At 48.4% G+C, this 14,837-nt stretch overlaps 1 protein-coding gene across 1 annotated transcript; it reads right to left on the bottom strand.

The window, feature by feature from the left end:
- Positions 1-11,980: 11,980 nt before the first annotated feature.
- On the bottom strand, positions 11,981-12,832 carry LOC103704638. The gene has a single exon (XM_008788004.4). It carries the CDS (start codon positions 12,754-12,756, stop codon positions 12,217-12,219), a length of 540 nt encoding a protein of 179 aa, XP_008786226.1. The 5' UTR covers positions 12,757-12,832; the 3' UTR covers positions 11,981-12,216.
- Positions 12,833-14,837: the final 2,005 nt, after the last annotated feature.

Genomic DNA, 14,837 nt, shown 5'->3' with positions numbered 1-14,837 from the left:
TCATCGGAGAAGAGCCCGAAACAGGGTACCCCTGTTTCGGCCTCTTCTTTCCGGTTTTTGGCCGCCGCCGGCCGCCGGGATGGGCCGGGATCCATGGCATTGGGGGTCGGTCGGGTCTGTGTGAGGGTCGGAGAGGGTTTTCTATGATTTATTTGAAGATGGGGATGGTGGACCGAGGGCTTCCTCTCGTGGTTTCACCCTCTTCTTCTCTCCCTCTTGTCGGTTCGCTGCCGGCCGGCGACGACGGTGGGACCTGGACACTGTGGCTGCCATCGGGTGGGGGAAGCCAAGCCACCATCACGGTGGTTTTTCCGTGGATGAATGGAGAAAGGGGGAGGGGACCCTGTGTCGGTTTTGGGGGAAGAAGAAGAAGAAGGAGAAGAAACTTCTTCTTCTCTCCCTCTCTTGGTCGGCCACCATCGCCGGCGACTGCAACAGTGGCGGCCGGCGATGGTTCGGCCAGTGGTGATGTCGGGTTGGGGAAGGAGAGGGCACAGCCACCATGGTTGTTGCCCTTGGATCAAAAAGGATTTGAGGGAGGGAGATGTATTCCCAACCATGAAGAGAGAGGGATCATCCCTTTCTTTTGGTCTCTTCACCGGGATCGGCCATCATCGCTGGCGTGGCAGCATGCCATGGCTGGCGACGACATAGACCGGTGGTACAGGGTGGGAGTCGGGCCACCCCGACTGCCCTAGATTTGAGGGATTGAGATGTTTGTGGACCTGATGATGGACCCCATAGTAGATATGAATTATGGTTTAGAATATTTAAATATTAAATAATTTAGTTGTGATTTATAATTGATGTTGTAGAGGAAGAGTCGGCGGAGCCAGGAGGTTTGATTAGGGGACTCAGCACCCCAGCGCGTAGGTTGTGATTCGGACCGTATTTGAGTCAGTCTACAATTTCGGTAAGGATCCTTGTACGCCAATCCTGCATGATATAATATTTTTATACTTAGATATGTATGATATGCTATAATCCAGATAAATCAAAAATAGTTTTATACTAAATTATATTTTGATCGTGTTGGCTTGTGGTTGATATTATGATCGTATTCGCTTGTGGTTGGTATTATGATGGATGCATGCATGCGCATAACTTACACCTACATAATTGGACTGATGGATGTGGTGCACTAAACTAACTATGTGATATTGGTTGCCCCGTCACGGGCTGGAAACGTGACCGTGGTTAGTTTAAAGCCGGAAATAAATATAAAGGAATTGATGTGTGGATGTAAACTGGATTGTATGAAAAGAGACTTTGGGTTTATCTTGTTATTATGGCAGGCCCCGTCACAGGCTGAAAAATGTGGTACTTTGGTAGGCCCCCTCACAGGCTAGAAATGTGGAACTATAATGTGCAGGCCCCGCCACAGGCTGAAAATGTGATACTTTGGTAGGCCCCCTCACAGGCTAGAAATGTGGAACTATAATGTGCAGGCCCCGCCACAGGCTGAAAATGTGATACTTTGGTAGGCCCCCTCACAGGCTAGAAATGTGGAACTATAATGTGCAGGCCCCGCCACAGGCTGAAAATGTGATACTTTGGTAGGCCCCATCACAGGCTAGAAATGTGGAACTATAATGTGCAGGCCCTGCCACAGGCTGAAAATGTGATAATTTGGTTGCCCCACCACAGGCTGAGAAATGTGACTGAGATTTGACCCAAAGTCGGAAAGATAATTAATCCGGATCAAGTTAATATAGAATGAAAAGAAAAAGCATTGAAAACATTAATGAAAATTTATGAGCTATCGTATGCTATATCATTCTTGCGTGGTTGGACTTTCATTGATATTTGACGTACATACTTATATTGATTATTTGAGCCTTTTGATAGCCGGTTTATGATTTTATGAAATGTACATCGATTTGTCGTGGTTTTCGAATTCATATTATTATTGTGTTGGTATGGATGTGTAGGGATTCTTACTGGGCTGTAAAGCTCACCCCCTTTTTCTTCTTTTTCTTTATCAGAGTTGCAGGATGCATAGTTTTGGATGGGATGGGCGCAGAGTGCGAACACCAGAGTCATTAGTTAGTCAGTTTATTTGTCCTTCTTTGATGTCGATGAACATTTGAAGATCTTGGAATTGAACTAATTTGTTTATTTGGATATGTCGGACTTGTCTATTTGAATTATTAAATTAATCGTGGATTTATTGGAATTTTGTTAAACATAGGCCTTGCATGATCTTTAGGGCACTGCTCTAGGGCTCATGCGGCCGGTCGCGTGCCGGACCCGGGTGCTGGGTTCGGGGCGTGACAGAGTGGTATCAGAGCTTAAGGTTAAGGTATCCTAGAGTTTATGTTCAGGTGAGTATCAGTGGAGAATTATGATAGAAAAACTATCAGAGATTTAGTTTATAATTACTTGAGATTGTAACAAGAATGATAATATAATCTAAGGTTTAAGACCACTAGGGACTGTGGCCTTAGTGGCATTAAAGTTTGAGGTTTAAGATTATTGGAAAATGTGACCAGTTGGAATCTGAGCATATGATTAAGATCACTTGGGTTTGCGACGGAAATATATCATAGCTTAAGGTTATGATCACTAGGGACATGACAATTAGATTCAGTGCTTAAGGTGTAAGATCACTGGGCATTGTGATAAAACGTATGCATCAGGTTTGGTTTTCGATGAGTGTGGAAGGAAAGTATAAATTGTCTTTGATCATGATAAGAGAGGTTTGACCTAAGATAAGTGTAGGAAGGTCAACAATGGCATATCGGTTATACGATGTTCAGATATTATTTAAACGACTTGGAAGTTCAAACTTGATATGGGTTGTGATATGATCGTACTTTTGGTGTTGCTACTAATTATTAGAGTGTGATTTATACATGCATCTTCCGTATCATTGGAGTGGGCTAAGAAAGATTTTTCGTAGTATTAGTGCAGAATGTTTTCGAGGTTAAATCTGTATGGGGATTATATTTGGAATTGACATGTTTGAATATTGTAAATCGGCATATTTCTATTAGTAGATTAAATTCTTAAGGCCATATAGTATGCAAATTGGTGGAGTATTCTAATTATTTGAATTTGTATATTTGGATTGGGCTTCTGAATTTTTCTTATAATTGTTGGAGATGATTGGATGTGTTAACTTGAACTCAAGTCTAGGTTTCTGATCTAACCAGAAATTTTTGTCATTGTAAAATACAATATTGAGTAGAGATTTCGATTTTGAGATGCTTATATGAGTTATCACATGTAGCATTGATGTTAAACATTAAGAATCTTAGTGAAGAAAGATTTGGAGGATAATGGAGTTAATTCTATTCATAGTAATATTGGCTCAACAGTTCTAACCCATTGAGTTTGAGGTAAATTCTGTTGGAAGGAAAATCAATGTAGATTTTTTTAATTAAATTGCAAAGAGAATACAAGAATTACCCCCTTTAAATTAAATCTAGATATTTTGGATTCTAAAAAGGTTGTGGAGATTGTGACCTTAAACTTGATTAATGGCTTGAGGGTTAGTTATGGTTAGTATCTTCTACATAAATTTCAATTAAAGTTTTGAAATCTGGATTTTCTTATTCCTAGTGCAAAGTGATATTTTGGTCATAAATCATTTAGAGACCTTAGAGTATTTAATGGATTAAATCAGAGTGCACAGCGGAAGTGTGGTAGTTTGAGTTATTTTGAAATTGGTTAAGGACATTAATATTTGATGTAAAAGGTATTATGATGGAACACTTGAGTTAGTTTCTAGTAGAGGAGAATGGTGTTGATTCTATGGATGATCTAGAGGTAGCTATGTAACTTTCACCAATGGGTTCTTCTTTTGTTGACAACCTTTGGAAGAAACTTGGGCATGTTAAATTTAGTGTTAACGGTTGATGATTCCTTGGTTGGTTTTAGACTTGTAATGTTTTAACATGAATCTCCTACTCCTAGCTCCGACATTGTTAATCTACCAATTTGAAAAGGTTTGAGGTTTTCCTAAAACAAAGGTTGATCATTAAATCATGAGCGAAGTTAAGAGAAGAAGGAGGATTATAGATTATGAAGAGCATTTGATGCTAAAGCCTTCTCTTATTTATGTTTAGCCGATTATGATCTCTATGTAGAATCAAGAGAAATTAATTTCTTTGGGATATAATTATGGCATTTTAATCCAAGGTTGGGAGTTTGGAATTCTTCTGAAGGAGATCAAAAGAACTTACTACATGTGATAAATAGAAAGGATCAAGTTTTGAGATGCTGTGATTTTTGTATGTCAAAATCTTGTGAGTAAGTACTCCGAGAGGGAGACTATTTGAGATCTCAGGGATGATATAACGGATGCATATTTTTAAAGTTTGAGGCTTTAAGTAAGTTAATTTCGAGAACGAAATTTTTTTAAGGGAGAGAGTATGTAATACCCCTAAAAAAAAAAAAAAAAAAGAGAAAAAAAAAAAGGAAAGAGAGATGGGCCGGCCCGAAAAGACCGGGCCCATCCCTCTTTTTACGATCGTGCCCTAGGCACGATCGTGGATGAAGAGAGGAGAATGGGAGAGGGGGGCGGCGGCGTTGGAGGGGATCGTCGGAGAGGAGATGGGCGCCGAGGTCCGGCCGGCCGCGGAGGAAGACCACTTTCCTTCGATGAAGATCCCCACGGGTGAAGAGACCTTGGAGCCGTGCGCATTAATCCGAGCTGCTCGCGGACTTTCTCCACCGAGTCCTCGCCGGAAAAGTCGCCGGAACACCCCGTCGGACCGAGGTAAGTGTGGCTCCTCTCCTTGCATGTCATTTGCTAGATTTAGGGCTGCTTTGGTTAGGGATTTGCCCGGTGAATCGTCGGAGAAGAGCCCGAAACAGGGTACCCCTGTTTCGGCCTCTTCTTTCCGGTTTTTGGCCGCCGCCGGCCGCCGGGATGGGCCGGGATCCATGGCATTGGGGGTCGGTCGGGTCTGTGTGAGGGTCGGAGAGGGTTTTCTATGATTTATTTGAAGATGGGGATGGTGGACCGAGGGCTTCCTCTCGTGGTTTCACCCTCTTCTTCTCTCCCTCTTGTCGGTTCGCTGCCGGCCGGCGACGACGGTGGGACCTGGACACTGTGGCTGCCATCGGGTGGGGGAAGCCAAGCCACCATCACGGTGGTTTTTCCGTGGATGAATGGAGAAAGGGGGAGGGGACCCTGTGTCGGTTTTGGGGGAAGAAGAAGAAGAAGGAGAAGAAACTTCTTCTTCTCTCCCTCTCTTGGTCGGCCACCATCGCCGGCGACTGCAACAGTGGCGGCCGGCGATGGTTCGGCCAGTGGTGATGTCGGGTTGGGGAAGGAGAGGGCACAGCCACCATGGTTGTTGCCCTTGGATCAAAAAGGATTTGAGGGAGGGAGATGTATTCCCAACCATGAAGAGAGAGGGATCATCCCTTTCTTTTGGTCTCTTCACCGGGACCGGCCATCATCGCTGGCGTGGCAGCGTGCCATGGCTGGCGACGACATAGACCGGTGGTACAGGGTGGGAGTCGGGCCACCCCGACTGCCCTAGATTTGAGGGATTGAGATGTTTGGGGACCTGGTGATGGACCCCATAGTAGATATGAATTATGGTTTAGAGTATTTAAATATTAAATAATTTAGTTGTGATTTATAATTGATGTTGTAGAGGAAGAGTCGGCGGAGCCAGGAGGTTTGATCAGGGGACTCAGCACCCCAGCGCGTAGGTTGTGATTCGGACCGTATTTGAGTCAGTCTACAATTTCGGTAAGGATCCTTGTACGCCAATCCTGCATGATATAATATTTTTATACTTAGATATGTATGATATGCTATAATCCAGATAAATCAAAAATAGTTTTATACTAAATTATATTTTGATCGTGTTGGCTTGTGGTTGATATTATGATCGTATTCGCTTGTGGTTGGTATTATGATGGATGCATGCATGCGCATAACTTACACCTACATAATTGGACTGATGGATGTGGTGCACTAAACTAACTATGTGATATTGGTTGCCCCGTCACGGGCTGGAAACGTGACCGTGGTTAGTTTAAAGCCGGAAATAAATATAAAGGAATTGATGTGTGGATGTAAACTGGATTGTATGAAAAGAGACTTTGGATTTATCTTGTTATTATGGCAGGCCCCGTCACAGGCTGAAAAATGTGGTACTTTGGTAGGCCCCCTCACAGGCTAGAAATGTGGAACTATAATGTGCAGGCCCCGCCACAGGCTGAAAATGTGATACTTTGGTAGGCCCCCTCACAGGCTAGAAATGTGGAACTATAATGTGCAGGCCCCGTCACAGGCTGAAAATGTGATACTTTGATAGGCCCCCTCACAGGCTAGAAATGTGGAACTATAATGTGCAGGCCCCGCCACAGGCTAAAAATGTGATACTTTGGTAGGCCCCATCACAGGCTAGAAATGTGGAACTATAATGTGCAGGCCCTGCCACAGGCTGAAAATGTGATAATTTGGTTGCCCCACCACAGGCTGAGAAATGTGACTGAGATTTGACCCAAAGTCGGAAAGATAATTAATCCGGATCAAGTTAATATAGAATGAAAAGAAAAAGCATTGAAAACATTAATGAAGATTTATGAGCTATCGTATGCTATATCATTCTTGCGTGGTTGGACTTTCATTGATATTTGACGTACATACTTATATTGATTATTTGAGCCTTTTGATAGCCGGTTTATGATTTCATGAAATGTACATCGATTTGTCGTGGTTTTCGAATTCATATTATTATTGTGTTGGTATGGATGTGTAGGGATTCTTACTGGGCTGTAAAGCTCACCCCCTTTTTCTTCTTTTTCTTTATCAGAGTTGCAGGATGCATAGTTTTGGATGGGATGGGCGCAGAGTGCGAACACCAGAGTCATTAGTTAGTCAGTTTATTTGTCCTTCTTTGATGTCGATGAACATTTGAAGATCTTGGAATTGAACTAATTTGTTTATTTGGATATGTCGGACTTGTCTATTTGAATTATTAAATTAATCGTGGATTTATTGGAATTTTGTTAAACATAGGCCTTGCATGATCTTTAGGGCACTGCTCTAGGGCTCATGCGGCCGGTCGCGTGCCGGACCCGGGTGCTGGGTTCGGGGCGTGACATGACGAATGGCTGCTGTTGGGGAAAAAAATAGACCACCCCACGCGTACAATTAAAGCACCCAAATCTGACAACAAGCCTGAGCTCATCATGCAGGCCGAGCTCAGAAGGCCGAGCCGAGCTCATCATGCAGGCCGAGCTCAGAAGGCCGAGCCGAGCTCATGCAAGCCGAGCTCAGAAGGCTGCCGAGCACAGAAGGCCGAGCTCCGAAGACCGAGCTCATGCAGGCCGAGCCGAGCTCAGAAAGTCGAGCCGAGCTCATGCAAGCCGAGCTCAGAAGGCTGCCAAGCTCATCCATGCTGCCGAGCACAGAAGGCCGAGCTCCGAAGACCGAGACCAGAAGGCTGCCGAGCTCAGAAGGCCGAGCTCAGCAGGCCGAGACTAGAAAGCTGAGCACAGAAGGCCGAGCTGACCTCAGAAGGCCGACCTCGTCGTCTATATGCTGCGGCCATGCCCTGCAGCAGCCTTACCGCACCATGCTTTACTTGCCGGCCACGCCACGACATATCAATCAGGAACCATACTCTGCTACGACTGTCAACGCCTCAATGTACTGCACTGCGCACCTCAAGCAAACTCTGGCTGCACGCCATCTCCCATGATGGGAACGGGCCATCCACGGCAACTCATTACTTCCACGCCCACGTCCAATCGTGACGGTAATCCATTAATTCGCCCAGTCACATCACAGGTAACCCTGCCACTCTCCCTATAAAAGGGGAGCTTCTCCCTCTAAAAAGGGGGCTGGAGGCTTCTTCCTCCCGAGGGAGGCTTCGGACTTGGAAATACAGTCCCTCTCTCTTCTCCAAAATTAAGCCCCCCTCTGACTTAGGCATCGAAGGGCCGGCGCCGGAAAAGCCCGGCCACCGGCTTCTTGCAGGCCCCCCACGGAGGACGCCGCCCGCCGACGGATCGCCGCCCGCCAGTGTTCGCCGGAGCTCCTCCTCCTCCTCGGTTCGCGGCCGCCCCCGGGTCCAATTTCCAGCAACAGTTGGCGCTAGAGGAAGGGCCGGCTTCTTGCAGGTCCCCCGGAGGATGCCGCTCGCCGACGGATCGCCGTCCGCCAGTGCTCACCGGAGCTCCTCCTCCTCCTCGGTTCGCGGCCGCCCCCGGGTCCAATTTCCTCCCAAGGGAGGTTTCTTCCTCCCTTCGGGGGGCTGGAGGCTTCTTCCTCCCAAGGGAGGCTTCGGACTTGGAAATACAGTCCCCCTCTCCTTCTCCAAAATTAAGCCCCCCTCTGACTTAGGCATCGGAGGGCCGGCGCCGGAAAAGCCCGGCCACCGGCTTTCTGCAGGCCCCCCACGGAGGACGCCGCCCGCCGACGGATCGCCGTCCGCCAGTGTTCGCCGGAGCTCCTCCTCCTCCTCGGTTCGCGGCCGCCTCCGGGTCCAATTTCCAGCAACAGTTGGCGCTAGAGGAAGGGACCGAGTTGTGGCCATGAAACTAAGGAGCAGAGGAGTCTCTGATACCTCCCGGCATCATGCTCCAAGCCCCGGGCGCTCAGTCCAGAATCCACCACCAAGTCCTCCGGCAGATCAAGCTCCACAAGTCCAACCCGAGCACTTTGACGCGCTAATGCAGCAAGTCCAAGCGCTAGCCATTGCAGCCCAAAGCCTGCAACAAGTGGAGGCTCCTCCTGTGCCGCCTCCACGGGTTCATGTTAAGCAGAGGAAGAAACTTTCTCCCGAGCCATCTCGAATCAGGCATGGCTCCCGCTACAACGACGTACGTGGGGGCAACTAGTGAGAAGTAGTAGCCCAAGTCTCACATCAACGAGTTGGAGGGAAAGAGAAATAAAAGCTGAGGTCTGGAGAAGGAGAGTTATGTACTCCCTCCTCATGGGTGTAAGTCCTTACGACGGCGCTCGTGACGTTGCTCTCCTTCAGAGCGTCGCCATCACCGAAGCCCCGGCCGTGCACAGAGGGCTGCCGAGCTCATCCAGGCCAAGCTCATGCAGGCCGAGCCGAGCTCAGAAGGCCGAGCTCGTCATCCACATGCTGCAGCCACGACCTGCAGCAGTCTCATCCAGGCCGAGCTCATGCAGGCCGAGCCGAGCTCAGAAGGCCGAGCTCGTCATCCACATGCTGCAGCCACGACCTGCAGCAGTCTCATCCAGGCCAAGCTCATGCAGGCCGAGCCGAGCTCAGAAGGCCGAGCTCGTCATCCACATGCTGCAGCCACGACCTACAGCAGTCTCATCCAGGCCGAGCTCATGCAGGCCGAGCTCAGAAGGCCGAGACCAGAAGGCTGCTGAGCTCATAAGCGCGAGCTCAGAAGCCCGAGCGCAGAACACCTCCCAGAAAATCGAGCCCAAAGAAGGCCGGTGCTGAGCCAAGTCCTGAGGGACTTTGGAGCTCAGGAGCCATCAAAATATCTCCAAAAGGTACAGGACGCCACTTTGGCTTCAAATAATTTCAATATTTTATCTATTTTCAGGTCGGAGAATCCAAAAAACGACCTACGGGTATCTCTATCTCCAACGTCGCCCCGCTCCGAATAAGGGCGCACGATCGCCAACGAATGAAGTCCATCTCCCGTATGTCTCCAAGATCGGATTCCCGACCAAGCTCGGATCCCCCAGTTAAAGGATTAACGTCATGCTCCATCGACTAATCGAGCTCGGCTCGATCTCCATCGACTAATCGAGCTCGGCTCGATCTCCATCGACTAATCGAGCTCGGCTCGATCTCCATCGACTAATGAGCTCGGCTCGATCTCCATCGACTAATCGAGCTCGGCTCGATCTCCATCGACTAATCGAGCTCGGCTCGATTTCGGCTGGATCGTCAACAGACAAGGCCAAAGAAGGCCGCTGAGTCAACCTGGAGCACTTAACTCCAACTGCATGAGAGGTACACCCTACTTGGCACGCACATCTCCATATATATTTGGCTATGTTACAGGATGATCGACGACTAGACTACTTCCTTCGCCCGAGCCAAAAAGCTGCTCGAACTCGGAAGTCGAGGGGTAGTGTTGGGGAAAAAAATAGACCACCCCACACGTACAATTAAAGCACCCAAATCTGACAACAAGCCTGAGCTCATCATGCAAGCCGAGCTCAGAAGGCCGAGCCGAGCTCATCATGCAGGCCGAGCTCAGAAAGCCGAGCCGAGCTCATGCAAGCCGAGCTCAGAAGGCTGCCGAGCTCATCCATGCTGCCGAGCACAGAAGGCCGAGCTCCGAAGACCGAGCTCATGCAGGCCGAGCCGAGCTCAGAAAGCCGAGCCGAGCTCATGCAAGCCGAGCTCAGAAGGCTGCCGAGCTCATCCATGCTGCCGAGCACAGAAGGCCGAGCTCCGAAGACCGAGACCAGAAGGCTGCCGAGCTCAGAAGGCCGAGCTCAGCAGGCCGAGACTAGAAAGCTGAGCACAGAAGGCCGAGCTAACCTCAGAAGGCCGACCTCGTCGTCTATATGCTGCGGCCATGCCCTGCAGCAGCCTTACCGCACCATGCTTTACTTGCCGGCCACGCCACGACATATCAATCAGGAACCATACTCTGCTACGACTGTCAACGCCTCAATGTACTGCACTGCGCGCCTCAAGCAAACTCTGGCTGCACGCCATCTCCCATGATGGGAACGGGCTATCCACGGCAACTCATTACTTCCACGCCCACGTCCAATCGTGACGGTAACCCATTAATTCGTCCAGTCACATCACAGGTAACCCTGCCACTCTCCCTATAAAAGGGGAGCTTCTCCCTCTAAAAAGGGGGCTGGAGGCTTCTTCCTCCCAAGGGAGGCTTCGAACTTGGAAATACAGTCCCTCTCTCTTCTCCAAAATTAAGCCCCCCTCTGACTTAGGCATCGGAGGGCCGGCGCCGGAAAAGCCCGGCCACCGGCTTCTTGCAGGCCCCCCACGGAGGACGCCGCCCGCCGACGGATCCCGCCAGTGTTCGCCGGAGCTCCTCCTCCTCCTCGGTTCGCGGCCGCCCCCGGGTCCAATTTCCAGCAACAGTTGGCGCTAGAGGAAGGGCCGGCTTCTTGCAGGTCCCCTGGAGGATGCCGCTCGCCGACGGATCGCCGTCCGCCAGTGTTCGCCGGAGCTCCTCCTCCTCCTCGGTTCGCGGCCGCCCCCGGGTCCAATTTCCAGCAACAGCTGCCAATCACAGGCTGGTGGGGACTGGATTTCTCCGGTCCACGTATGGACTGGAGAGGATCCAAATTCGGGAGTCAATAGCATTAGCATCATGCTAGTGCCATGCAGATGGTTTCAGAGTGAGTGTTTATTAACCAAGGAGGTGATTAAGAATATTTTTTAAATAAAAGGAGTCAGTCTGTTCTTTGAAAAAATAATAAATAGAGGAGCTGGAGACTTGGAGTCGTGCTTCGAAAGGGAAAAAGACCTGGATTTACATTTTGTGAGGGATATTTCAAAAAATAACATAAAAGTGTGGAGTTGCACATCCAAGAGTTCACATAGAAGCTTCCTGGGCGATCAGCAATTATATTAAGTTTTTACTTGCTCACCTAGCTATCATAGTTGCCTAACATAAATATATGTTAAGAATGCTTAGCACACATATTATGAAAAATAAGATGGCATCTGTGAGTATTTTTTGATGATATGGGATCTGTAAGTAAATGTGTTCTAGCTTTGTTTAAGCAATAAGCAAAAAAAAAAATGTTAAGAATGCTTAGCACACGTATTATGAAAAATAAGATGGCATCTGTGAGTATTTTTTGATGATATGGGATCTGTAAGTAAATGTGTTCTAGCTTTGTTTAAGCAAAAAAAAAAGGCGCTCTAGTCTTCTGCCAAGTCTTTTCCAGCTAACGCGCGCCTTGACTTCTGACTTGTGTGTTTATCACCTTCACCTTGGTCTTTCTTTTACCCAGTTTCTATGTACTGATCTATTCTTCACAAACCTCAATTCAGGCACATACTTGAAAACAGTCCAAACAACTCACAAATCATGCTTCATTTACTTGAAAACCATTGATGGGACCAAATGACACCAACAGAAGACACGAATTATCTATATAAACTCATAAATGCATCAAAAGCTCTCCAACGAGAGCTCTCAATATTTACACCGCCGCCACAAGAAACGTAGGTATTCAAAGTATGATAAGCAAGCAGATGAAAGAAAAGATGGTGACTCAATCTTCACATCGATTTCTTTGCAAGTGTATCCTAATCAACTCATGCCTCTATGAAGCATCTCGTTATACTGAAGCAACGAGACTTGGCGCTGTAGCTTCATCTGCTTGTAGAACTTGGCTATGAAGTCCTCAGCCTTCGAGTCGATCCCTTGTTCTCCCTCCACCTCGATCGATTCCTCACCATCATCATCTCGACTAGCTTCACCGCTGTCCACAGAACACTCTGTTTTCGGTTCTTCATCGAAGAATGCATTCCTTTTCTCACGCTTGAAGAGGATATAGTGATCGTCGTTGTCGAAATCAACGGCCGGAGTTATGCAGGGGAGGCAGGGAAGCCGCATCGATGGGGTCTTGAAATGGAAGGCAGGGGTCTCTTCGAAGGAAAATTCGCGCTCACCGTAGTGGAGCCTATCGGAGCGGCCGCCGCCAGGCTTGAGGCTCTTAAGGTAGCCGTGGAGGTGGCGGAGGTCGAACATTGGGCCCCGTTTTAAGGCGCCGCCCTTCCGAGCCCATAGGAGGGCCAACCGCAGCAGGCTCCATGCCCGGCCGGCCAATGCCACCTTCTTCTTGCCCATCTAGTTGTGTCAATTAGCAGCAGCAGCAGCAGTAGAGATAGCAGTAATGATAGAAGAAATTAAGGCTTGGAGAAGAGAAAAAAATTTGGCGAGGAAGGAGGTTTGATGAGGGGCGAGAGGGGGAGGGATTGGGTTTTATAAGGAAAAGAGGGGAGGTGGGGTGGTTAGGAGTTCGAAGGTTGCCGACGGGAAAGTGTGGAAGGAGCAGCAGAATTGCATGCCTCCGTGGGGACCGACACGGTTTGCCATGAACGCGGGGGTTTGCATGTGGGCGCGTTTTTTTTTTTTTTTTGTTTGTTTTTAAAAGAAGACTTGGAAAGTGCCTGCCAGGTGGAGCGAACGTTATGAGCTCTATTGACTTGGAAAATTATTTTTGAGTACTTGACCAGAAATTCTACCAGTCCTTACATTAAGTTGAAACTTTCTACCATTTTTAGCCTCCAAACTTGGTACAAAAATAACAATAATAGAGACTACTATTATGAGGAATATGTGGGCATGTATTTAGTCCCACATCGATTATTCGCTGAATAGATATTGAATGCTTATACACGATCGATGAATCCAAATAATATTTTTCGGCTAGTCATTTTAGATGAGATCGACCTGAATTGTTAACTACATGTCAATCATGGTGCTTATAATTAGATTTGAATGGATTTGAAATCTTAGCCTGACGTGGATGTTAGGGCCTAAACAGAGAGAGTATGTAAGGACCCATGTAGATCTAGTCATTTTGGGTGAGGTCCTGCGTTATTATAAATATATCCCTTCATGAGTCCATCATCCATGGGAGAAAAAAATAAAGAATATATGATATAATGTGTATAAAAGGAACTAGTCATGATGATAATTGCTGGCTGGTTAACAAACATTGATATAAATTTGGTGGAGTAGAAATTGAAGGGCGCCAAAGGGGAGAAGATGTGTGCCAGGGCTATGGTGGTGCTTCCGGAGATTAGATGGGTGATTGGTGATGGGCGCTCGATAGATGTGCTGGAGGACAGCTGGGTGACCGATTGGCCGATATGTCGTTTGCCGACCATGGTGGACTCTGCGAGATTAGCTGGGTGCAGGGTCAGGGATCTGCTGGATTCTGAGGGGAGCCATTGGAGGGTGGGGATGATCAGGGAGGTGTTTGGTGAGCAGTTGGCGGAGTTGATTCTGGCCTTGCCAATCCCCTCTGGAGGGGCGTCAGATAGGCTGCTTTGGACTCCGACGGGGTGGTCGCGGGTGAGGGCCAGGGATCTTTTTGCGTTGTTCTGCAGGACGCCAGCGCGACAGATCGTGGGAGGATAGATATGGAGATTACGGATTCATCCACGGGTGGCACTTTTCATCTGGAAGGTGGCTTGGGGATGTCTCCCGACTAGGAGTCTGCTTGTTCGGCGTGGGATGGGGGTATCTCAGTTTTGTGAGACGTGCGGTGATATCGTGGAGACCATCGAGCATGTTCTCCTGCTGTGCCCTAGAGCTCGACAGATATGGCAGTTTTCTTCGATCCCCTTGTTTGATGCGGCAGTCTCAACTCAGGATCTGTTGCGGATGTTGAGAGATTCCATGTGTAGGCCCAGGCTGGCAGCGGAGGGTATACTGAGGGCGTACCTGTCTTATCACATTTGGTTGGATAGGAACGCAGGCATATTTGAGGGGAGGCGGGTGCCTCCGAGGATGGTGGTGGACAGAGCGGCACGACATGCGAGGGAGGTTATGGCGGCTGCCACTGAGTTTTCTTCTGGGATGGTCAGGGACACCTAGGGCACTTCTTACGCTGTTTCAGCGCCCCTTTTCGTTACTGTCTCTTGGGTACCCCCACCCCTTGGCTATCTCAAAATAAATTTCGATGGCAGTAGGTCACTAGACGGTTTGACTGGAGGGGTCGGCTTTGTGATCAGGGATCACGGTGGTAGGTTGGTGGCTGCAGGTGGGCGTCGGACTCCTGGGATCACAGTTGTTGGTGCGGAGCTGCGGGCTGCTTGAGAGGGCTTATCCTATGCCAGGCAGGTCCTTGGAGCCGAGCGAGTGTTCCTCGAGGGAGACTCTGCGGTGGTGATCGATTGGATCCGGGGGATGGACAGGTA

Source organism: Phoenix dactylifera, unplaced genomic scaffold, assembly GCF_009389715.1.
Source record: "Phoenix dactylifera cultivar Barhee BC4 unplaced genomic scaffold, palm_55x_up_171113_PBpolish2nd_filt_p 000283F, whole genome shotgun sequence".
In the NCBI taxonomy this organism is placed as follows: Eukaryota; Viridiplantae; Streptophyta; class Magnoliopsida; order Arecales; family Arecaceae; genus Phoenix; species Phoenix dactylifera.
Note: the sequence above shows the minus strand (reverse complement) of the source record. Positions and strands in the feature narration are given on the sequence as shown.